Source organism: Acanthochromis polyacanthus, chromosome 1 (assembly GCF_021347895.1).
Source record: "Acanthochromis polyacanthus isolate Apoly-LR-REF ecotype Palm Island chromosome 1, KAUST_Apoly_ChrSc, whole genome shotgun sequence".
Classification (NCBI taxonomy): domain Eukaryota; kingdom Metazoa; phylum Chordata; class Actinopteri; family Pomacentridae; genus Acanthochromis; species Acanthochromis polyacanthus.
The window spans coordinates 20,985,384-21,010,028 of NC_067113.1; the positions used below are offsets into that span (position 1 = coordinate 20,985,384).

The 24,645-nt window shown below is 40.2% G+C and overlaps 2 protein-coding genes across 3 annotated transcripts; both read right to left on the reverse strand.

The window, feature by feature from the left end:
- Nucleotides 1–3,962: 3,962 nt before the first annotated feature.
- Nucleotides 3,963–16,932, reverse strand: LOC110952811 (doublecortin domain-containing protein 2C). The gene is made up of 10 exons (XM_051945589.1): nucleotides 16,649–16,932; nucleotides 14,784–14,832; nucleotides 14,569–14,633; nucleotides 14,297–14,428; nucleotides 13,585–13,740; nucleotides 13,400–13,448; nucleotides 9,702–9,834; nucleotides 7,868–7,968; nucleotides 7,161–7,289; nucleotides 3,963–4,269 (listed from the first exon to the last, which is right to left on the reverse strand). The coding sequence occupies exons 1-10, from the start codon at nucleotides 16,930–16,932 to the stop codon at nucleotides 4,183–4,185; spliced, it is 1,185 nt and encodes a 394-aa protein (XP_051801549.1). The 3' UTR covers nucleotides 3,963–4,182.
- A 1,793-nt stretch (nucleotides 16,933–18,725) lies between these two features.
- On the reverse strand, nucleotides 18,726–22,817 carry colec11 (collectin sub-family member 11). Of its 2 annotated transcripts, none has more exons than XM_022197309.2 (7): nucleotides 22,667–22,817; nucleotides 21,879–22,044; nucleotides 21,711–21,782; nucleotides 21,083–21,154; nucleotides 20,936–20,989; nucleotides 20,711–20,806; nucleotides 18,726–20,552 (listed from the first exon to the last, which is right to left on the reverse strand). In XM_022197309.2, the coding sequence occupies exons 1-7, from the start codon at nucleotides 22,676–22,678 to the stop codon at nucleotides 20,161–20,163; spliced, it is 864 nt and encodes a 287-aa protein (XP_022053001.1). In that variant the 5' UTR covers nucleotides 22,679–22,817; the 3' UTR covers nucleotides 18,726–20,160. The 2 variants fall into 2 exon arrangements, with proteins under 2 accessions (XP_022053001.1, XP_022052994.1); XM_022197302.2 differs by having other exon boundaries at nucleotides 18,726–20,570.
- Nucleotides 22,818–24,645: the final 1,828 nt, after the last annotated feature.

Here is a 24,645-nt window from a genome sequence, read left to right on the forward strand (position 1 = left end):
ATTCTTATTGTCTGCATTACAGCCATTATCTTTTATGAAAGAATACATCATGTGCAACAGTTCTCTTTTCGAAGCAGCACGCAGGGAGCCCTGTTTTATTCATTTTGAAATTCGAGAGCCGAGGTCAACCCTTAAAACTTTTTCTTTTTTTTTTTTGCATACTAAGTGCATTTGAATTGAAATGAAGGAGGAATATTTTTGTGTGGGCGTCTCAGTTACATGCTGCAGAGTAAGATGTGGCAGTAGCAGAAAGTATAGTAGTTATACAAGCAGCTGTGCCAAGTGGCTTTGGCAGTATTTGAGGGAGATCTAGTTTAATATTCCTTATTTAGTCAGCCTCTCCGGACTTTTTCCTTGAAGTGCTTCATATGAAGTATAAAGTAAAGCGCGACGATGCTGTTTAAAATGAGCTTTGCCTTGGTACATACCACCATGCTCTTTCCCTCCCTCATGTAACGCAGAAATATTAAAGCGGTGCCCCGAGGTCAACGGCAACAGCTCTCATTCTACTCATCACTGTGCCCTTGTGTTTTTCACAGCCACTACTCCGAGAGGCAACGATTCTTCTCTCTCTCCTTTTTTTTTTGATCCACTCCAATATCATTAAGTTATTAGTTGATTTCAGTGGATTTAATCAGCATAGTAATTCCTCTCCACGGAAAGATAAGTCTCTCTCAAGAGCAGTTATGCCGTCCACTATGCCTGCTGATTAGACACAAGCCCCCCAAAATAATTCATCAGAAAACTGCAAAAAATAATTGATCAAAAGTGCTTCTCACCAAACCCGCTCAGGACCTTTGCTTCTTAATAATTAAACTCTGCAATTAGGCATCTTACCATGCGCTCAGTGTGAGGCTCCATGTAATATTCATAACCATACATAATTATGCAATATATTCACTGAAATAAGAGGCCATATATTCACGGTGGGGCTGTCAAGAGGCAAGACATTTTTATTTGGTTTATAACACTGTTTCATCTTATACATGAGCAGCTGGCTTCTGGAGACAGAAGAGAGCGAGGACGTCTGGTCCTTAGCAGTCTGACACTGAATTCTAAGAGTATGAGAAAGAGAGAAAGGGGAAGGGTTAGAAAGAGAGAGAGGGTGAGAGGGAATAGTCACTCGCCATGGGAAGTTCTAAAATCAAAGTCTATCCAGTGGACACAACAAAGACATACCTTTGTGGGATCATACACTGACCACAGTCAAGACAGAAAGAGAGAAAAGGCATTAAATTAAAATGGAGTCGAGACAGGGTGCTGTGTCAGTATGCGCTGTATGATAAATTATACATAATGCTCATCCCTGCATGGTAAAGAACTATAAAAAAATATATATAGTCCCAAAGCCCTTGATGGTGCCTGAAGCAAATAAGCAACAGCAGCGGTCTACTGTGGACACACTGTGGACAAGGTTGGCTTTCATCTTGAGACGCAGTTCAAAGCTATGCGCTACGCACAGAACAAACTGGCAATCAAAGCTAATGTGTAACCGGGCAGTGGTGCACTTCACAGAGCCTGTCGTCTCAAGTGCAGACGAGATCACACGCAAACGCCTCTTTCACATCACAATGGCTGATTTTCAACACACGGCCTTTGGAACTTATTATTTTTCACCATGTAAATGTGAGGGAAAAAAAGAAAGAGAGAGAGACTTATTTCTATTGGGAACTGGAGCCTTTTGAAGGCCTCTCATGACATGTATATGATGAATGAGAAGAAAAGCATACATTTGCCCGCAACTTTACTGTAGTTAACAAAGGCTCTTATTCTCCTTTAGTGACGGGTACCATGTGATCTTTGCCTGAACAAAAACTCTGCAAGATTGGGTGAATAAAGCAGAGGGAAAAATGCTGTATGTTCTGTACCATAAAATACAATATAGTGGATTAACATCCATAAGACATGTGATTACAATAACTATCATGGAGCCCTTTGTGGGGGGATTTCAGAAGCATTATGTAATGCTCACAAGTTGTCACAATGTGTTACAATAACATGGGACATGCTGTATCCCCTTATGACTGATGAACACTGCTGCGCTCTATATGGAGCTCCACAAGAAGGGATTATGTTTTATGTATTTGGGATAACAAGTTGAATCAGTGAAATGATATAATTTGTATTGTACATACCTTTTGAATGAAATTCATGTAGCTCAAAACAGCAACACTCATGTTTATTATTTTCTTGTAAACAAAAAAACATGAATATTATTTATACTCATTCAAGTGTCATACCAGCATCTCAGGACTTCTTACGCTTTCTAATAAACAAAACCAGTGTTTGTAGTACCTGTCAGACGTCGTTCTTCAAAACAATGACCTTTAAGAATATGACACAGTTTTACTGTCGGTATAATACAGATGTGATTAACATAAATAAGAGTTAAAGTCAAATAGGCGTAAAGGTCGTCACTCAGGACTAGTCTCGGGTCCACAAGGTGATTTACAACAACTTAATTTGACTGTGTAGAGTAATTTATCTGTGACAGAGCAAGCCATGCAACTCTCTGCATGTCGTGCACACATACAGGCAACAATATGCCATGACTGCACACATCTCATATCTACCCAATCAGTCAAGATGCTTTACAACTTCTGTCAGAGACCCTAACAGTTCTCATAAATTATAGGGCCATTGTACACGGTGCCAATAACTTTTGAAGGAGAATCTCAGCCAAACTGAGCCCACTGGTATCTCTTGCTTTTATACACAGAAGTCAAGATGGAATACTCCTGGTAAAGTATATGAAAAAGGCAAGGCAAACACTTTGATGGTAGATTTGCTTTTAGAAAAAGGCCACCTATTTTTACTCAGCTGAAAAAAAAAAATTCCTTTCAAGGATAAAAACTGTCCCCGATATTGACATTTTGATGCAAAGCAGGTGGCAGGCAGGTTTGATTCTGTTAGAGATAACTTGCATTTCCTTTCACATCCCACCTCCCTCCACTCCGGCTCCGAGTCTCCAGTTACGCTTTGCATCTGTGTCATCTGCAGATCCACTGTGACAGCTGGAGAATATGAGGTATGAATGATGCAGAACCATTCATAAACAGCAACAACAATATAATGTGATAGGGACAGAAAAATGAGTATGTGGGTATCGAGTCGGCAAGCAATAATGTGCTGTGATTCATTTCAAACGCCCCCCGCAGTGCCCATTGATATTCTGCAGGGACATCATAGCCATGTCTGGAGTGTACAAGGCTGTATCTCGACCTCTTGTGTTATCAATATGAAGATAATTGAAAGAGAATACAGGCATGTACTCAAAGACCATGTGCAGATGTACAAAAACGTTTAATATAAAGTGCAGTCAGATAACTCTGTGCATATGTGCGAGCACATGTGCATATATTTGTGTACTTTCTCGATCGTATGGATGACACGTGAGTGAGGTAGGGAGCCTGCTGTTAGCACAGGATGCAGTGATTTTCCTGGTGTCACACTGACAGAGCGAACCTCAGATTGAAGGGCAGACGGTGATAACCACCTGCAGAGATTCACATCCCGTTCCATTTAGCCACCTTTGGAATTTTCACAAGGGACAATAGAGGATGCTGGGAAACCACTGAATGGGCCTCACATCCAAAGCCTGTGTTTTGTCGGCAATTAGAATGAAATTGCCAGGACCATCTGAAAGGCACATTCCCCAACAAAGGAGAATGTCAAGTTTACATCATCAACACTATGTTATCTTTTCTCCCTATAATCAAGCGTTACTTTGTGTTTTTTCAGATGTGTTCTTCTCTAGATCGATCACATAAAAGCCAGACCATGCAATTCTACTTAAAAATACGAAGTCATGGTAACAAAGTACGTGTCTGCCTCATTCTGTCTGAGTGGCTCCAAATTGCAAACAACATTGGAAATATAAAGAGTGGTGAACAATCCCAGGCACTCAGCGTGGCACACCTTGATGTGCAGGTGCCTTTAATACTAGAATAAGTCATCTGCGATTGGGGAGGCAAAAAAACCCACTCAAGCAGATGGTCTCCATAAAGCATGGCGTAAAGCTCTCCCAGATGTTGAGAGGTGGTTGCAGATCCGGTGACATGCAATGTGAGGGAGGGACTGGTAATGCAGAGTGTATTAGTGGTCTCTTTATGGGTGCATTAGGTTCTGTGGAGGGGAACGCTGGGGCCGCCGCTGGAGCTGCCAGTGAGCTACTACCGGGCTTTATGCTTTGATGAACCTACCCTTGAAAAAGCGGGACATCCATGACCGTACGCCGAGCTTGGAAGAAACCTCCTTCTCTTTAGCCTTCTGGAAAACATAAATCAGTTTCTCATATCATCATCTAGTCATATTCACTGCATATGCAACTCTAATCAGTAAATCTGTCAGCTTTTTCCCCTTTCAGTGATATATCAGATTCGTAATACTCTCCCACATATGCAGTAAATCTCTGCCAAAGCCTATGTTTCTTAAAAATTCAAAGACGGGGCTACATGAAGTGAGAAACTTTGCTTGAAAACAGATTCAGGGAGTGGAGTACCAGTTCAGTTTAGGATGACGGTACTGAAAGCTTCAGTGCACTCCAAAGTGTCATCTCTCTTCTTACCACTAAACAGTTGCCTAGACAGGAAGCCAGAATAAATTTCCCCAGTTCATTGTCCCCGCTGAGGACTAGCAGAACATCTCAGTCTGATTAATGGCTGTACACTGTCTAATGAACAGTAATTGAATGGTATAATGCAGCAGGTCCTTAAAAGCCCAGAGGAGCCGTCTTCCTCTGCCTAGCTCTTTGGAAAAGCAAGGCGGTGACATTGTCTAGAGTTGATTATAGCTGACCTTGCATGGGAAGACTAAGGCCTTTGAAATGGCTAACCTAAGCTTCGGGGAATAGGAGCATGGAAAAATAGATGAAAAACAAATGAAATGGACTTGCATTGGAAAAGAAAAGAAATGGATCAATGCGGTGGTCAATAATGATTCGATTTTTTATCACACAATTCTTAAGAAGAGGAAGACAATTGATCAAACATCCCTAGTTGGATAGGCATTTCTAACAATATTAATAAAGAAGAAATGCTTAGCTGACTGGTTGATAAACCAGCCAATATTGTTAAATCAAAACAAATGATAGCTGTAAACACAATACCACACCAATGGGTACAAATCTACCCTTGTCCACATTTCCTCAAAGTGTACGACATCCACAACATAGACGGAGTGGGCCGTCGCAAAATCAATCATCTCCTTAACAGAGTGCACTCTAAAGGAAAACCCAACCTTCAAAGAGCCCAACAAAAGTCAGTCAAGTGATTATAAGAAAAGCTTTGATAAATGTGTATCAGGCTCTAAACCATCATCCTTCGCTCTCCACTCTTCTGAGATAGCCTGCTTTCACTCTCAGCGGACATCTCCACTTGGCAGAGATGCTGAATCTCGTTATTCTTTATTTGGCCTAGACCACACAGGTCAATACTGCATGCATATCACCGCCTCACCGGTGTACTGTCTGTAAATGTATTCACCATCTAAATTCAATGCAATAAATCATTTACAGCTTCAGCTGAAAATGCAATCATGTAATTGAATTTGGTCATCAATATCTACTATATACACGCACATATGTGGAGTACACGGGGCATTTCACAAGCATATATGAGCACTGGAGTGGGAGGAAATCTGTCTGAACTCAGCTGAAAGTATGAGTCATAGCAGTGCAGTTATCCCTCATTATTATTCACAGCCCTCTAAATGATGAGGTTGCTGACAACGAGACAGCGACAGTCTGTTTGGCCTCAAAGGGAAAAAGAGGAGAGTATGCATGAAAGATGATTAGACTTTAAGTCAGGAAGGTCTCACCTGCAGATATATTATTTCTGGTTTGACAACAACTTTTCAATACGGTAATCCTTGACGAAACATGAATGAACATAAAACAAATTAAGATTCTGATGAGGCAGAAGGTGTTCTGATTAAAAGTGCTGACAGTTTTAGATAATTTTACTGCAAACAATAATTACTCCTGCTTAACATGTGCTCTGGAACGAGGTTATCAAGTTGACTTTGAACAAAAATCCTTCCTTATGTCAAACCAAAAACAGTTTTGCAAGGTGAGGATTGAAAAAAGTAGCTGAGTCCGAACAGGGATTATTATTATTATTTTCCATTATCTAATGGTCATTTCCTCCAATCCATAGCAAATCTGAATCAGCAACATTCATGTATGACTAAAAGTGATAAGTAATGAATTAAGCTATTGATGAGGTCTTTAGCCAGGGTCATAACTGGCCCCCAGAAGTCAATAATTATCCCAATAAGAATATCTTTATTGCAAAAGTGCACACGGCAGCAAAATCATCACCACACCAAAACATTCCCCTATGGTGTAATTGCCACTGCTTGAAATTATAGTTTTCATTAAAACGAAATGTTCAAGGTTATTGATTGCTTAAATAAGACTCAATATCTTCTCATTTCAAAGCCGAATGAAATTGCTTGGAATAGTAATATCACCCAACTATTGTGTGCATTCATCACAGTTACACAGCTTCACACTGCTGTCCCTCGAGGATTATTAGAGCAAAATAAGTGTATTTAAATGAGTGTAATTTCTAGGAACCACGGATCCATGCAAAACATCTGTATACACAGCTCAGGCCTACTTTATCACTGTGAATGTGCACAATAACCAGAGGAAAGGACAGACATCACAAACAACCACATATTATTATGAGCCTCTGCTTAAACCATAACAGTTTTATGATTTTTTTAATGCTTGATGCTGTGGCATATATAGTATCTGTGGCTACAGCTAAATTCTCAACGTTCATGCTACATAAAATTCTACCCGGGGCTCAGGTGTCTTTATTCCCTTGTCTGCAGTACCAGTACTGCCTCTTGTACCTTTTATTGACTCCCACTGCCCTGAAGAAAAGATGGGCTGGTAAATACAAAGTACCCATTACACAGAAAGAACCATGGAGACAGAAAAACAGGTTATACACACATTAGATGGAAGTATAGTTGCTGGAAAGAGGTCTATGTGACCCGCTTACAATTAAGTAAATGATGATTACTATAATTGCTGGTTGAAGCATCTTTATGTGACCTAATGCAAAAGCAAATGAGAAAATTGGACCTAATAATAAAGTCAAAATGAACTGAATGTGAAACTACATGAAATTTATAATAAGGGTACTTACATCCTTCCTGGAATCTGCAGACAACGACCTACGCAGACGCAAGTTATCTGACTCATGGAGGGAGGCCTTGCAGGGACTCGTAGAACAACTCCTATCTTCATTCTCCTCTTCAACTATCTCGGCCTCAACCTGCAGGGAGGGGAAAAAAAACAAGATCCCCCTTGGCTTATATTGTACTGTACTGCTGTATTGATTTTGCAATATTTATATATTTATGTGGCTTGTTCTACGGAGCATACACAAGCCTTATTCAGAATAGAAAATGATATCATACTGTACTGGATGTACGGTTCAGTTTGAAGCTGAAAAACATGCAGAAAGGTAAATCTTAATGGGAAGGAAATTACTGAGAAGTTGCTCAAGCTGCAGATGAATTTTTCATCTAATCCTTTCACTTTACACAAAATGTGAACAGCCTGTTGCGATAATCAACTTTTATATTTCAGTCAGTTTCCAATGACAACAAGCTGTAAAAATGATGAGAACTGATTAATGCAGGTAATAACATGCCGTTAAGTTAAATGGAATTAGCATGTGGCCAACGTGTTTCTATATTAATGGGGTCTCTGTATGTTTGTCTGTGGCGATATTGTGTTTTTAGACTAGAATCAATTCTTTCTTCCTGTCTGATAAACAGGGCGAGTCGTACAAAGACCGTTTGTTAAAGACCTCATCAGGCTGGAGTGCAGTATGGGATTGTCTTTTACCTGATCAATTGGCAGGTCCACCTTCAACTGGCGGTCTTCCTGCACCTCCGCTGCTCCTGCCATCTCACTTCTTTTGTTTTGTGCATTGAACACGCTGCCCTCTGAGAAAAGTGATTAATCACAATTACCTCATCTGCTGGCAGTGGCCGCCTCATTCTTCTGCACACATTCTCTCTCTCTCTCTCTCTCTTCCTCTTGTTCTCTCTGTACCCTTCCATCCCTCACTGCCCTCCTGTCCTCTCCCTTTTCCTCTCCTGTTCAACTTCACAAGAGATCAATGTTGCTGTCAAGCCATTTATTTATTTAGAGTGGTCCCACAGACGAAAGGGCCACAGAAAGCCACAGCTGTCCTGCCACAAATATGGCCAGCCAGCGTGAACTTTCAGTCCCGGGTTACATCTCGACAGTGACAGGCTGCTCTTGATGCATGTGGGGAATAGCTCATAGCGCAACATCACACTATTTTTCCCTTGTAGACAAATTCCTTTTTGTCTGCGGCTGCTAGATCTGATACAAGGAGGCATGTGAATAATGAAACACACTATTGAGCTTGAATCGACTTCAAATGCCTAAAGTAATTTAATTAAAATAATAAATATCCAAGCATAGCAGATGAATCAGTGATAAGACTAAGGAACAATGTAGAGAAAAATACATTTGGTTCATATGTTCAGCTCAAAGAGGCAATTATACGCTGCAAAGCATGTTGACATCATCTCTTATTGTTTTTCAGCCAAGCATTACTTTTGGGTCTAATTCTAGACTCACTTCTTTTACAAAAAGGCAGAATGATGAAAGAAAACTATAAAGCTCTGATTGTTTACCAGATGATGTTTGTGTACACCCAGCGCCTGCATGAAGAGATCTAAGAGGTGATTTGGTTATAAAGAAGATACAAAATTTACCTTGTGGGACTTTGGTATTGTGGTTTTACAACAAGATAACCTTATTATAAATATGATCAAGTGTCCACAATGTGGCCAGAGAACTGCACTCTTGTCTAACTACAAATATCATCATAAGCTAAGCGGGTGAGAGTCAAAAAGTCCCTTGCAAGTATTGAAGGAAGGCACGTTTGGCAAGCCGGATCAGACTTACAAGTATATTACTGTGCACAAATGGTAAAACAAACATCACTGAAATAACAGCAATGCATAACTAGAGAGAAAGAAATTGCAACGTCTATTAATGGTGTACCGAGTATCAGTTTTAAGCAGTGGAAGTAGTATTTTTTTTTTACTTTACCATCTTTTTTCAGTGTTACTTATGATTAACAACTTAAAACCATTTTTGATTCTCACATCAAGAGAAAACGACAGCATTGTGTTTTCTCTTACATGGTTAACAAGACGTTTTGAATTCACATTGAACAAAATGGCCTGATTGGATTTACTATGATTTAAGCCCCATGGAAAGTGTTTGAGGCCTTGTTCTGGTTAATATTCACAGAAAAGAGTTGTGCTACTTTCAAACAGCAAGGAGCTGTGTTCGGCTTAGACTTTAAAGAACAGGTTGAGAATTCTGAGGAAAGCTCCTTCACCTGCCACTGATTTTCAGTATTCCCAACACACATCAGACTCACATCTCTTTAACTACACAAACAGAGGAATGCATAATGACGCCCATCCCCACATGAAGCCCTACACTTGCGCACGCACATCCAGGCTGTACACAAACTCATGTATATTGATATGAATTAGTCTGTAAAAGACAACAGGCTTTTTTTCCCCCTATCATCATAGTGAAGAAAATAGGGGGAAAAAACACTATGAGGACAGGGGGGCTGGAGAAAGAGGCAATGAGAGAGACATTTCTATAGAAAGGCTCTGCTTACCCCCTGTCGAGAAGAGAACTGGAATTCTGGACACCTGCCTCCGTTGTTTGGTTCTCTCTGGCTTGGCTGTGTGTTTCTTCATCTGGCCCCTGGCTGTGTGTTCAAGGTCTTCTCTAAAGCCTGTACGAGTAAACTGCATGGAGAGACAAAAGAGAGGAGAAAACAGGGGCACAGATTAAGGCATATTTCCTCAGATATTTCTGCGATTCATCATTGACTTTTTGCTTGTTTTGTAAAGTGAGAGAAGAAGAAAGACAACATGATAGGGAAACTTGTTTCCCCTCTCTGTCCTCTTTTTTTTTTTTACATTTTCCATTGACCTCAATTTTTCATGAGCTGATATGTTTTGTAGCTCCCCTGTTACTCCTACTGTATTGAATTCATCTGGTTCCAATACAACCCATGCACAACCTATCAATCACCGGGGAGCGTGGCAAACTAATCATTTATTGATGAAATGGGGCAGCCATGAATTTCTAACTGCATTTGTCTTATTTATCAAGCCAGATCAAACAATGAAAATCCAAACAAGCTTAAAGGGAAAGGGAGGGAGTTGTAGGGAATAACTTATTCTTCAGCACTAGACAGCAGAAGGTTATTGATGGAGAGGGGAGAGAAAAAAAGTGGTTTGGGACTTCGTTGCATGGTGGGAGAGCGAAGGAGAGAGAGAGGAAAAGAAGAAAAAGAGAGAGAGCAGTGGGGAGAGTTCAGAGTGATGTTCAGACAGCAAGGTACACATCTGAATTAATGCTTCCACAAAAGGCAATTTTCTCCTCACAGGCTCCTCATCCCCTCTGTAGGTAGCAAGGTGAGGTATGTCTCCCTTACAGAGAATGAGAGAACCAGACATAGAGTGGGAGAGAGCAGACTTAATGTTTCTTTTCAGCAACAGTGCTCTTTACTGCAGGATCCCTGGGCTGGCTCGGGGGATAGTGTAGTGATCTCAGGCTTCCACCAGAATACACTTCTGGCAATGGTGTTTGCAAGCTCACTAACATGGAGTCTAGGGAATAGCAGCGTTGTTTCTTCACTTGTTTGCTTTCTTTAATGCAGAGGCAAAGTCTGTTGATATTCTTTTGAGTTTCTACAGCCGTTAGTGGGCCGAGGGAGAAAACTAAAACAACAAAAGAGTGAAGTTTGCCTGGCATATTCAGCGAAGGAGAGTTGAAACAGAGTTCACATTCTAGCGCTGTAGTGTCCACAACCACATGAGATCAAAGACAGAAAAAGCGGTGGCGCTGTCGCAGTGGCAAGCTGCTAATTCAGTTTCACAAGCTCATTTCATCTGTGAGTGATGTGGAACAACGTCACGATAAAGTTCAAAATCAAACCACATCTGGGCAATCAAAAATTGAACAGCTTGTTTTCCGTGTCGACACCCTGGTGGTGAGATGTAAATAGATAATATTTAAATCAACAAAGTTGAATCAAGACTGCCTCACTCAGGGAGAGCGGTGAGGAGGGCGCAGGGGAGGGGAAAGCAGAAGACGAGGGGTGCCGTAGAACCAGGAGAGTACACTGCAAGTAGCAGCACAACTGGAAACACGGCAGAGGAAAAGCTGAGGTCATCTAGCCTCTTGTTCTGCATTACATATCTACAGTACAGTGTCCTGTGGGAGCAGACAACTGTGTGTATCAGGAGGTCCCAGAGACAGAGAGACTCGCATAGAGAAAGAGAGTGCTACAGTTAGTGTGAAGGGGGCTCAGTGGGGCCAAGCAGCAAGTAATCTGTGGCCCTCTCAAGTGGCGGAGAACAGGAGTCAACAAGAGGACACTGTGATATGATAGCCAGGGGAAAATGTGGGTCGCAAACCATTGGGCTGACCCGCCTCCAGCCATACTGACTCTGGTATCAGTAGGAGCCACTCCCAGGGCCGGGTCCCTCAGTGAGTAGACATGCTGGCAGCAGCAAGGGGGGTAAACTTTTCCTCTGGGCATTGTCGCTTCCCCTAACCAGTGAGATCACACATGAAGAGCAGAGGAATAGGAAGCAGTGGCAAATCATCGCTGATGTCAAGGAGTGCAGCTATTAAAGGTTTAGTCAGCCTTTCTGGGCTGTTTTACCAGAACGTTTCGTGTGAAGCACATGTACAGCACAGCTTAACTGCTCAGTCTAATTACTATAATATCAAAGCACGCTGCTTGATGCGCACGATTATTCTCTTTTCCTCTTTGCATTCCTCTCCCTCCTATTAATCTTCTCTTTATGCCATGTCTACCTCAAAAGTTTCTACCTCATCATGTCTGTAAACACCAAACTCAGCATTTATGCCTGCATCCAATGGGAACATGGTGCGCGGGAGAGTTTCAATATTACACTCTGCAGAGCCGTCACTGTAGTCGGTGGTTGCTCCAGACCAGATGTCCCATTCAGCAGTGCAGAAACGCTCCACTGCTGGTGCAGACAGGACAGGACAGACACCGTTCCCACACAGCGAGGTTGCAAGCGCAAGGTTACATTTTACACAGCCTCAGTGGGCATGTTTAAAGGATCTTTTTACAGGCATTTCAAACCAGACTGCTGTTGTTTTGTGAGGTCAAACTGAAATTAATGATGGACATGACCCTATAAATGTATGTGTAATCAGCAAGCTAAACAGCTCACAGATCTAGAGAGAGCGGGTCATTTTTGTCGCATGCATGTTTTTCCCCTCTGAGAGGTTCTTATTAACTGGTCAGATCATGTTTACAAATTCATGAGGGATCGGACACAGAGGCATGGAAAGTAAAAGTCGGGAGCATCATGCCTAGTGAATCGCTAATACTACAATGAGCTGGTAGATACAAAATGCAGCCATAGCTCTGTCTCTGTCTCCACCTCATGGTGCTAAATGAAATGGCATAGACTTTGGTCTTAGCGTCTTATTACCCAACGCTTCAGTTTAACCAAGTTTGATAAGAACGTTGTTTTCATCTCATCTCAGCGCCAGGGTTTAAATTCATTCTAATAAATGACTAATAAATATCCATCTTATTTCGGACTGTAAAGGTAGTCAACCACACATACAGCTCGAGATAAGGCAAGGAGCATTTTTCTCCATCTAAAAAAATTGGCATCTGCCACAGCATTGTCATCTTTCATGGTTAGAAAAATCAGATATCAGACACATCTCTCACAGGGGGCCCCACCGCCACCTCAACCTGCTGAGTGGGCATGTTCCCATCTTCACCGTGTGATTTGGTGTTCATCTCGGGCCCACAGCAGTGCAATCCTCATATGGATTCAAAGCATTTCACCGTCTACTTAATCACAATACAAATTGTCCCGGTTCTGGTCTGAATAAGAGATTTTATTTTATTATATTTTTTTGTTTTCAGTGAGTGAAGTCCCCTTGGTGCATATGATCTGTCTATGAGGCTCACTGCACTTGATCAAGTGGGCCAGCCTGTCTCTGTGGGGATTACCCATCAAAGTGGAAAGCAACGGTAACTCAATGCCTCCCGCAGACAGTGATTGATGATAGTGCTGTTTCATAACGAATTGCGCCCCCACAACAAGTCTCACACGTGGGAAATGTTAATTGAAATGCTGTGTGTGCAAAGATACGCTTTTCAACTGTGATTCTACCGAGGTGTTACAGCAATAAACTGGAGGGAATATAAGAGCACAAATGCAACAATTTAGCACATTTCAAGGAAGCGGATAACTGTACAACTAGACGGCACACTGCATCCAACTCTGAAACAAAAGCACTCACCATATCCTTTGCATGTCTTTTGTTTCTCACAGCACACTGGGCGTCTTGGCTGCAAGGAAGAAAAGCAAAACCAATATTGACAAACACATTTTCTCATTCCTTTTTCACAACAAAATGAGGTTCCAGTATTTATTCTGCACGTATAAAACATATAATTTATTGACAAAACATTACAGGGCTCATACCCTTCAATCACGTTGTTTTTCTTTACTAATTCCCTCCAGGGGACGCACTGGGCATACGGGAGAGCTTTGAACTTTTCTGTACCAACTGCAACGTAGTGCTGATTGTTCTCCAGCTCAGAGGGACCGCAGACAGGCCGTCCATCTAATGTGCAAAGCCTGGGAACTCAAATAAAGAAATACCAAAAACTGGAGCAAAGTTCAGTGACTGTTTCAACAATCGCTGAAATAAATATAGCGGATATGTGTCAAATATTGATGGATGAAATTAATATTAGCATTTTTAGAAATCCATTAAAGCAGTGTTTTCTTAACAAGCAGTTCTGGATGGATTACACTGCACACATCATAACCCAACATGGTTCCAGCCACTAATTAATTAGAAAAATTCTTCCACTCTTCATTTAAATGAACTGGAAAGTCACATTTCCCAGTCTATGCAACAGAAGCTGACACTCTTCAGAGAATCATGATTCATAGTTGTAAACTGTCTCTGATTAACTACATTTCTTTGCAGAACGTGATTAAGGACATTGTTTTTGGCAAGATTTTTTGCATATTTGATTGAAAAAAATAACACAAAAGCTCATAAGTATGTGTTCCCTAGACTCAGATCCCTTTTCCTTGATACATAAAACCACATTGCATATTTGGCTGTTGTAGTAAAGAACTCATTTAAAAATCATAGTCATAATGCAGTGATGTAGGACATTACCTGAAAACAGCACCAGTGCGAAGACACACTTTCTCTGTCACCATGGCTAAAACACTTTCCCAGCTTGTACGAGTATACTTTGGGATTCTTATTCGAACTGGAGCAGCCAGGATGTCCCCGTTGGTAAACACGCTATCAAACAGGCACAAGAGACAGAGATCATTTAAAAGTTAATACATTGCTTGTTTCATTCCAAAAAGAGAATATAATTTTTTGTACGGTAAAAAAAAAGAAAAAGAAAAAGTGCATTCCTCGTAAAAATCTGTACTCACTGTATTGTGTAAGACTCATCAGCTATTCTCTCCCAGCGAGCAGGAACTACGAATTTAGGTTGAATCTGAAAATTTCATAAAGAAATTAAGCTCTTCTGAGGCATAACTGGACTTGTTTATTTTCAGTTTCATTTTAGTGAACATGATGATACTGCACATGAAAAGAAAATTATTTGATCATTTTGAGCATCAATGAATGCGAAAGATAGCCTTACGTGTTCATTCTTCTTTCTCTGCGGCTTCTTAATTGTTATCGCACAATAGCTGGAAGGCATTAAAAAATCATGTGTGACACAATTAGGCTTCAGGTGCTGCATGGAAACCTGGACAACTACTGATGTCTGTAAATATAGCTGACACGGTCTTGATTTGATAAAACTAACTACAAAGGAAAGCAATATTATGGCTTAGCATTATTCTAATAAGACTAGTAGTTAAGACAACACGTGAATCAACAAAACCCCAATTTGGACTTTAGTTAACCAGTAAAACCAGGCGATTCAATCCTTAAGCACTCGTGGTACTAAAACTGACATATTGGACACGTTTTAAGGGCTAAATTAGCCACATATTCACCCAATAAAGGGAGCAAACATTACAGAAAACTCCAGTTTCTGAGCACCTAAAGGAGCCCACTGACCCAAGGTGGAGCTCCTCATGAGTGTAAACTTTATTTAACCTTTAAATGTCACACATTCAATCCTTAAGTTAGTGAAAGCGACTTACTGGGCCTGTTTTAAGGACTGTGGAGCATCAACTTAGCTAAATGTTCACCAAGAAATGGAGGAAATATTTGTGTACACTTCAGAATCTGAGTACCTAAAGGAGCCCACTAGGCCAGGGTAGAGCTGCTAGATTACATTGTAAACCCAAATTTAAACTTTACTTCACCTATCAATGTAAGCTTTTAAGAGAAAATTGAAGACTCAATTGTTCAGAGAACACCTAGGCACTTAATCTGACTCCACCTTAGGGGTAGAATAAGTCAAGTGGTCCAAAACCCAGCACTTATTTAGCGCTGACAAAGTTTAAAAAAGGGGGGGTGGGGGTGGGGGGTGGCAATTCTTCTGCAACTTGATGGCAACAGCTTTGACCAATCACACTTGATGCACTTTTTGCACTTACTACAGTTTTTTCCTTATGTCTGAATTCTTGCTTGTGTTGTACGTCACTTTGGACAAAAGCGTCTGCTAAATTAAATTGTAGAATTGTAGAATTGCAAGCTATTCAACCGTTAAGCACTTGTTTTGATATTCAACATGTTTTAAGATACATGGAGCATCAAGCTAGCCACATTTTCACCCACCAAAGGCAGCAAATATTACAGAAAACTCCAGTGTCTGAGCATCTACAGGAGCCCACTGGCCCAGGGTGGAGCTACTAATTATGACAGTAAACCCAAATTTAGACTTTAACTGGTGAATGTAGGTTACTCAACCCTTAAACACTTGTGTTAATTAAACTGACCTATCAAATATATTATAAGACTATGAGGCATCAACTTAGTGAAAACTTCACCCAACAAAGGGAGGAAACATAACAGAAAACATTACAGAGAACTCCAGTGCCTGACCACCTGCATTCTCTATACCACTTTATCCCATGGTCATGTTTCATGTTCACATCGTCTACTGCTGCACGAAGAGAGAGTAAGGTAATTTTGATCCTTGGTATGTCCATATTGAAGAATTGATAATACAGCTGACTTTGACCGGAAGGAGCCCACTGACTTGACCAGTCAGGGTGGAGTTCCTCATGACCGTAACCCCAAGTTTAGACATTATTTAACATGTAAATGTGAGCTATATCACACTGAGTATTTGTGTAAATGTAAGTGACTCGCTAGACACATTTTAAGACCTATGGAGCACCAATTTAGCTACATTTTCTCTAAGCACAGAAGCAAATATTGCAGTAAACTCCAACATCTGAGCACCCAAGGAGGTCCACATGCTGCAATGCAAGCCTCGGCCCACGGTGGAGCTCCTCCGCGGACGTGAGCTGACGTCCTGGATAAATTGCTAACCCACACCCGGCACAAACAACCATAAAAAAACACATCTTACAACAAGATACCTACTCCAGTTTTTTAAAGTGCTCGTTTCCAGCTGCTACATACACACTTCCGTGCTTCAGGTCATCCATATGCTGTACCCTGTGGCCCTGCCGGGGAGTGTACAGCCTCCTGACGGCCCCGAACGGAGCCTCAATGGCTCTGGTCAGAAAGGTCAAAAAACTGTCAAAGGTCGACATCTGCCGCGGATTCACGACTATCTTCCTCCCGGGGAAGAACGCGTCTCCGTTCCTGTAGACAATTATTGTTTTGGTCGGTGGCAGATCCCCTCTCTCTGCTGTGTGAGGCATTGTTTTAAGGTTAGCAAAATAGCTAAAGCCGTTGATGTAAAAACAAACAGCGGTGTCAAAAGTAAAATGTGTCACAGGATGCTGTGTTGGGTCTCCGGAGACGTAACTGGAGATAGCATCTGATATGGAAACCAATTTTTCCACATGAGAGGTGTACCATCAAGAAACTTAACCACCATGTCTGCTGCTGTTGTTGTTGTTTGCTTCTTTTGTGTGGCTAACGTTAATTTAGTACTAGATTCCAAAACTGGACGGTTTCCAAGGCAACCAGTTAGCTAATATTACAGCAGCAGTTTAAATAGCACAGATGTGGCCCTGTAGCTCATCTAATTAGCTGCATATCAAATTCCAAACAAGTTAGAATTTATTTCCTGTGTAGAAATGTAATATTTCTTTACTATAGATTGAAAACTGTAATTAAATGATCCAGCAGACACAGATAGACCTCATGAATGGTGAAGTTGCACAGAGTCTGTGTATTTGCAGCATGTGCCAGAATACATTTTTTGTAACTTTGTTTTTTGAATGCTACAGCTGCACTTTATGATTTGGGAGCAATAAGACCATGCAGCAGAAAAGTTTTGTAATATCGTGCACAATGTATTTTCTTTTTTTTCTGGTATTGTTGTGCTAAAAATCCTCCATGAACAAAATGATCGTGTTGAATTTGTTCCACCAGTATAATAATATGTATGTCTAACTTATCAAAATGTAATCTTTCCTTGCTGTTTGTTTTATTTGTGTGTATATTATTATATGCAGGTGTTGATGAGTGGCACTAATACACACAGATGTTGCACAACAAAGCCAACTGAACAAGCAGGGCTACTTTACGCTTCAGCAGCACCTTTCCCCAACCTTTTTGTCCATGCCCTCTGCTAAAATCTATCAAATTATATTACCCTACATTACTAAAAATTTGAAATACCATGGAGAGACCAAAAAGCGTAAGATCTCTATGTCTTATTTTTCTGTATACATTATATACACTCCACACCTCTCATCCATTATCCACTCCGTTTTTCTTTGCACAGTCATCAAAAACGGTATCCTCCATATTGTTACCTTTAGAAAAATTTAGTCCAACACAAATTAAAACTCAATATTAGAGTACAAATGAGATTTATGTTTCCACAGAGGGTTTAGAAGTGAATATAACATCAGATACATGGTGTCTATTTCATGCACTGCAGCCATATCTCCCATTTGCAGGTTTTTTCCACCACGGATTGTCTGCCTCTTCACTGTTAAGACAGAGCTGTCCAAACTGCTTACCACTAAGGTAACCAGAGATTGCACCAACGATGGCACCTAATTGGTTTACGCCAGACAACTCCTGGTCAATTAAATGCATAATTCATCTCAGCATTAATTATTCATTTCTTAAGGGACTGGTGCTGTGCTTTATTAGGAGAAATGCATCATGCATATTCAAATTCCTCGTCTTAGAGGGACGCAATAGGATATCATCTCAGCTGGGATGCCCGTCCTAAAAACAATAGCTGCCAAGACTGCAAGACATCTTCTATTAATCATACAACTAAACCATAGAGGATTTTCCAAGATGAAAATGTCAAACTCAGCTAAGGTGTGTAATGTCTTGTTTTTGTCATTCGGCAAACATTATGCTGTCACATTGTTACAGAGCGTGATCTGTTAATATTCAAACCCTCTTGTGTTTAGGCAATACATTATTTTTAAAAAAGAGTCGTGTCACAGCAACAAAAAAAACCACAGCAAAAAACAGTCAGTGTTAATTCAACACAGCATGAAATCAACACTTTGTCAGTGTATATAGTCTATAGCAACAGATTTTATTCACTGCAAAGAAAAAATAGGAATTTCAACATTTTACTCAAAGCAATTTGAATATGGAAGAATCTCCAAATATAGTCCAAGTAAGCAACCCTTAAAATACATCCTAGTTGTACCATGCAACTTTAAAATATAGTGGTGTTCCTCCAGTGTAACTACTATTGTCAAGTGGAGAATCTGGGAGAAGTAGTGAGTGAGTTTCCTTTGACGCCCTTAAAGATTTATCCCCCTCCCCCACCAACTCACTATTATTACAGTCTGCATTCACTCTCCTGTAGTTGTTTAGACAATACTTGTGAGCCCACAGTGTCTAAAGCTAGACTTTACTAGAGAGTGTATGTTGCAAACATATAAGGTGACGCAGATGTACTTGCAGTACTCCCCAGATAATTCACAACACACATACTTTCTTCACCCATAAGATTTTTTTTTAGTTATTGGTCCCAAAGGACCTCAGACGGATCTCTTTTTTTTTTTTTTTTTTTTTTTTTGCTAGTGGTGTATTTTGAATGCAGCCATGTTTTCATACATTACATGTCTGACATTCTTAAACAGATACTCCTTTACATCCATAGAATATATCCAGTACTCCATAGCAGCTTCAAAAGCTGCTAGTTTTAACTGCTGCAGAGCTGTTGATATTATTACTGACACCTTTAATTTCCCTAATATGACAAGTCAAAATGTCACCTTTGAAAATGCCTCAGGGGCAGCCACTATCCTTTTGTCCCAGTCTAAGATATGGTTACAGTGCAGTAGCATTTTCATCCTCTGGCTGTCTGCTGGATTTGGTTCAACTGCTGCCGTAAATAAGTGCAACCAGCTCAGGGCCAGAAAATAATGTACAGACATTGTCTCTGTTTTTAAAATTATATGAGAATGTTTATTGTGCAACAACCGCCACATAACTTATTATATGAATATGAATGTAGAATGCATGCTGTATTCAATTTCTCTGATTAAAAGCACCCAACTGGAACCAAAATCTGTCTTTTAATTGTATATTTTTCTGTATAATCTACAGCCCTCTGTATTTGCTTATTTGCCTTGTTTGTCAGAGCACTGTTACAAATCTTGCTCAGTGGATAGTTTGCATAACATAAAAACTCAATACACTTGCTGAGCATGCTGTTGGAAACACTAATGAGTCACAGAATATGAGATTAAGTATGTACTTAAAATAAGTAAAGTTCTAACAAGAGTCAGACTGTTTTGTGAGTTGAGAAAATAAATAGCTTATAAGCTCAGAAGGGGAAAGAAAGTAGTAGAAAATATACTAGTTTGCACAACTTGCATGTCATTTTGTCATTGTATTTACAGATGGAAGTTGCAGCTCAGACAATATGAATACATTAGCTTTTGCTCCATTGTATTCGTACATTCTTTTAGTAGTCTGGGTAACACAGACTAAACTCAGACACTGTCTTTGTCAAATTCACACACAAAATACATGGTGGGGTTGCAGGCGACATCAATCCACTCCCCAGAGGCCACCATCTCAACACAGTCCTCGTCATCATAGGCGTTGTTGGGCTCCCCTTTTCTCCACTTGCTGAAGGTGGTCATAGGTGAGTGATCCACGTAGGTGAAAATGCCCTCATGGTCGAGGTCATGGATGCCGATGTAGACTCTGCTCAGGCCTGCGTCGGTTATGTACCCTGCAATGGCTGTGTTGGCTCCCTCATCCTTGGGCATGGCCAGGTGCCCTCCCCTCGTCTGGCAGTAGACTTCGGCGTCGGAGTAGCGCTTCTCCTCCTTCACCAACAGATAGACCTTACTGTCTGTCTCTTTTATGCCAGCAACAGCTGCAGGGGAGGGCAGTGCTGAAAAATGAGCACTTGTATTTCTATAAATTTCACATTGACATGCCCACCATTTGCAGTTCTACAAGGATAAGGAGTGAAAATAGCATTAAAGGATTTAAGAATTTACTAACAACACCACTAGAATGCTAATAACATACCATTTTTGATGAATTTCAATTCTGAGGACAGCTGGGCCACAAGAATGTCCATTTCTCCAATCATCTTTCTCATTGGTGTGCACTCACATGGAACACCTGATAAGGCAAAAATGTAGGGGATTACCACACAGTTGGCCTAATTAATTTACAAATTCCATCAGTTGTGTCTGTCTAATCCTGCAATAATCTGCTTGACAAACTGACTAAAATGGTTTAACATCTCACCTGGCTCTCCGTCTGGGCCCCTTGGACCAGCCTCACCTACGTCTCCTTTGAACCCTGATACAGAAATGCAATTATTAATCAACTGTAAAGTGCGTTTGACATGTAAATACTGCATTCCTAAACAAATATGCCTGCTGATTGCAGCACCTTTCATTCCATTTGGGCCAACTTTCCCATAACGTCCCATGATGCCTTTCTGTCCTTTAATCCCAGGTAAGCCTGAAAAGATGCCAGGGATATTTTGTTAACCAGCAATCTGTCTAAAAAGCCATACCTCTCTCATTCTAAACCAAAATAAGTGGCTTTAAAAGTCACAGAATAAGTTTAAAGAAAAAAACTCTCAATCTAAGTATTTAATTCCACTAAAGTACATTAATTATAATGATGAATGTGTGTAGTGTCATATGTTAGAAAACACTCTCCACTCCTCATTAATATCTTCAGTAAACACTTGTCCACAGCACTGGATTCCACAAATCATTTCTCCTCCAACCTCACACAAATGTAAACACTTAGCCATCTGTGGATGGCCTGCTCGTGATGTAACAGCACATTATCAGCTCGAGAAATGTGATCTTTACCCCAGTTCTTTCTATGTCAGCCAAGTGCTGGTGATGAGAAAGCAAGGATAAATATACATCTAGGCCTAGAGCAAATGCTTTCATCCCCCAAACATGAAGTATGTAATTAATAAAGAATCGCATTTTAAAGAAATGCTCTCGTGATCACAAAACAAAAATAGGATTCTGCAATCACAGTTATGCAAAAACTGTACCAGTCTCTCCTGGAGGACCAACTCTTCCTGGTCTCCCTGGTGCTCCTTTTTGTCCTTTGTCTCCTGGTTCTCCTTTTTGAACAAAAAACATTGACCAGACAGAATCTGTATTTGTAAAATTAGTTCAGTTTAAATGTGTTTGTTGTGTGTGTGTACAAAACAACATGCCTTTGAGTCCAGGAACAAGGATCTGAACGGTGCAGGACTCATCTGTCAAGTGTTGTCCGTACGATGTCTTTATTGGTAATAAACTCATCATCGCAGACAATAGTATCATGGGTAGTAGCAGTTTCTCTCCTCTCATTCTTCTACATGGGCAGGTTGGGAGGCTAAACTGGAGTAACACAGCAAATGAATATATGTACAGTTATTTTTTTTTACAAAAAAACTAAAGTTTGACTAAAGACTTCTCCAAAAACACAGTATTTCAGAACTTACGTAGTGGAATCATCCGCATTTCTTTCGGGAGAAAAACGTCATGCCGCATGTTTATCTTATACTTGCATAAACCTATTATCTCTGACATCTCGTTTTACAAAAGCAGGCACTACTAAATTCCTGGGACAAAACCCTACTTTCATATTTCAGCTTCCAATTTTATTGACGGTTTTACTTTAGTTCACAAAGACCAATAAAAAAAACCTTGCATGGCATATGAATCTTTCATTGTAAGAACTAGTTAGTGTTGCATGAAACTCCACCACGTTTGAAGCCATAGTTAAACAAGTTTAAAGAGAAAACCTTTTAAACCAACTCAAAAATATCTCTTCAGTGAAGCAATGCTTAACATAAAGACATGAAAACCACATCACATATAGTTACATAAACCAAAGACTTCTTCAACTTTGTGGTCGTAAACTTGGCAATATCTGTTTCTTGAATAAATATAATCTCTAAAATAAAGCTTGTATCATGAGTTCAAAGGTATAAAGCATTTAAAAATCCGGATTGCCTACCTGTAGAAGCATTTTCCAGGCAGAAGTAAAAAGTATTGCCAACTTGGAAAGATTTGCAGGAGCTTTGAAGACTGGTGGTCTTAAAGAAACATTTCATGTTCCTCCGCAGGCACCACAGAATGTGCATGATAGTACATTTATAAACACTTCACAGATAAAGTCCAAAGCAGTCAGGGCCCTGCAGATAATTGGCTGGGAAAGTAGCCGAGTGATTGACAGCAGAGGGGCCTGATAAATACACTGTCTCAACTTTATAGCACTATCAGATAATTAGAAGAGCAAATGAATCTACAAAGCTTTTTAAAATATTTTTATACACTGATTCCAGCATTCATATATGACTACAATCATAGTGAGGTAGCATCTGTCATAACAGGTAACTGTACTTACCTGTGGTTCAATTTGTTTTGGGAACTTAAGTTCCAAAATAAGATTTTGTAATGGGTTGTGTGACAGTGGCCAATTCATTTCACTAAAAATGCTAAATAGCATCAACTTAAAGTAATTTGTGATTTATGTAATATGATTATAACCGAATATACCCCCAGTGTCCTTTTTAAACGCACTATATCTTTAAAACAGTCTGCCATTTCTCCCATGTCATGTGATTTATTTTGAAATTAAAAATTAATACACCTTACATGGATGCACACAAATAAACAATGCACAAGATTGATGATCCAATTGACATAAATATATAAATAAAAGCAAAGCTTTTTACACTGATGGGAAGTTGTTGGTCAAACTTCTACGAAAACCTCAATGAAGCTTTATTGAGGAAGTTAAATCACAGTGAGATTCAGTACCAGTGAAGATTATTTCAGTGAGTGTGGGCCATTTTTCTTCTATAATATGGCCCAGAGGTTGCATTTACACTGTTTTCTGAGGCATGACTGCAGGTTTAGCTTAATCATTGTGTATACGTGCTGCTTTTCTGCCACTGACATGTCCCCAAAGTGCATTGGTTCTGTGTGATGATCATCTCTCCCACCCATCCCTTCTGTGCTTTTTAGGCTTCCCTTTTCCCTATGCAAGTGTGTTATACTGTATAGTAATTGGTTTGGGATTTAGTTTCAGTCATGCAGTTATGCTTCTCCCATATGATGCCACATGAGGGAGCCATTGTCCATCTCAGCACAGAGGGCAACCTCCACATGAACTCTCTGGGTCTTAAATTTCTCACTGCCACACATCAGTCAGTGCATTAACTCGCATAGCACGTGATCAAAATGATAAATTGTCCTTTCTTTGTTCTTATATGATACGGATATGTTATTGCATTCAAAATGTAAAATATGACCTGATGGTCAAGTGGTGCTTGTCAACCATTGTGCATTATTCCAACCCGGTCTCACGGGGATTCGTGAAACTGTGACGTAAGTTTTTGTTTCGGTTTCACCGGGTTGATTATTCAGGGTGTCGTGCAATTACAAACTTGAAGTTTTAACGTGTGAACAAAAAAATGCCATGTTGGTGTTTATATGCTGTCATCTGCTGTCTGTAATCAGATACGGTCCAATACAGGGGATATCAGATGTCCTAATTAGATTTACAAACCCAGTGGCAGCCAGTGTTTCAAATGTGGATTGAGTGTCTCCTTCAAAAATCCCCCCAAAAGTCTTGGATTACCTGCCTTTAAAATATTCATGACTCTCAAGGCAACATTGGCAGTCTTTTCATTGCAGCCAGTGAACTAGTCGGGTGTTTGAACAGTTTCATGAGGATGAAACACAAAACAAACAATAGATAGAGAAATTAGTTAAATGAAATATCCCTTATTAGCACACTGCAAATATATACAATCTATTAAAATATATGTGATTTTTTTATACATATGTATCTCATCTCATTTTCTAGCTTATGAATTATTTTGATAACTTAATTAAGCTGTTTTCTGAAAAAAAAAAAAGTAGTTTTTTCCGGCGGAGTCCAGCGCTTCTTACTCAGAAAACTACCTGGAACAGGATCTTACGAGCAGC

Bases quoted from the DNA above. Each gene is read 5' to 3' on its own strand.
- colec11 (XM_022197302.2), bottom strand. The intron at 20,990-21,082 runs GTGCTGCAATCA...TTTCTGTATCAG, and splicing joins TGGCCCAAATGGAATGAAAG to GGTTCAAAGGAGACGTAGGT. The intron at 20,571-20,710 runs GTATGTTATTAG...CTCATTTTTCAG, and splicing joins ATTGAAATTCATCAAAAATG to CACTGCCCTCCCCTGCAGCT.
- LOC110952811 (XM_051945589.1), bottom strand. From the start codon at position 16,932: ATGCCTCACACAGCAGAGAGAGGGGATCTGCCACCGACCAAAACAATA. The intron at 14,429-14,568 runs GTGAGTACAGAT...CCTGTTTGATAG, and splicing joins GATGAGTCTTACACAATACA to CGTGTTTACCAACGGGGACA. The intron at 13,449-13,584 runs GTATGAGCCCTG...TCTTCCTTGCAG, and splicing joins AAAAACAACGTGATTGAAGG to CCAAGACGCCCAGTGTGCTG.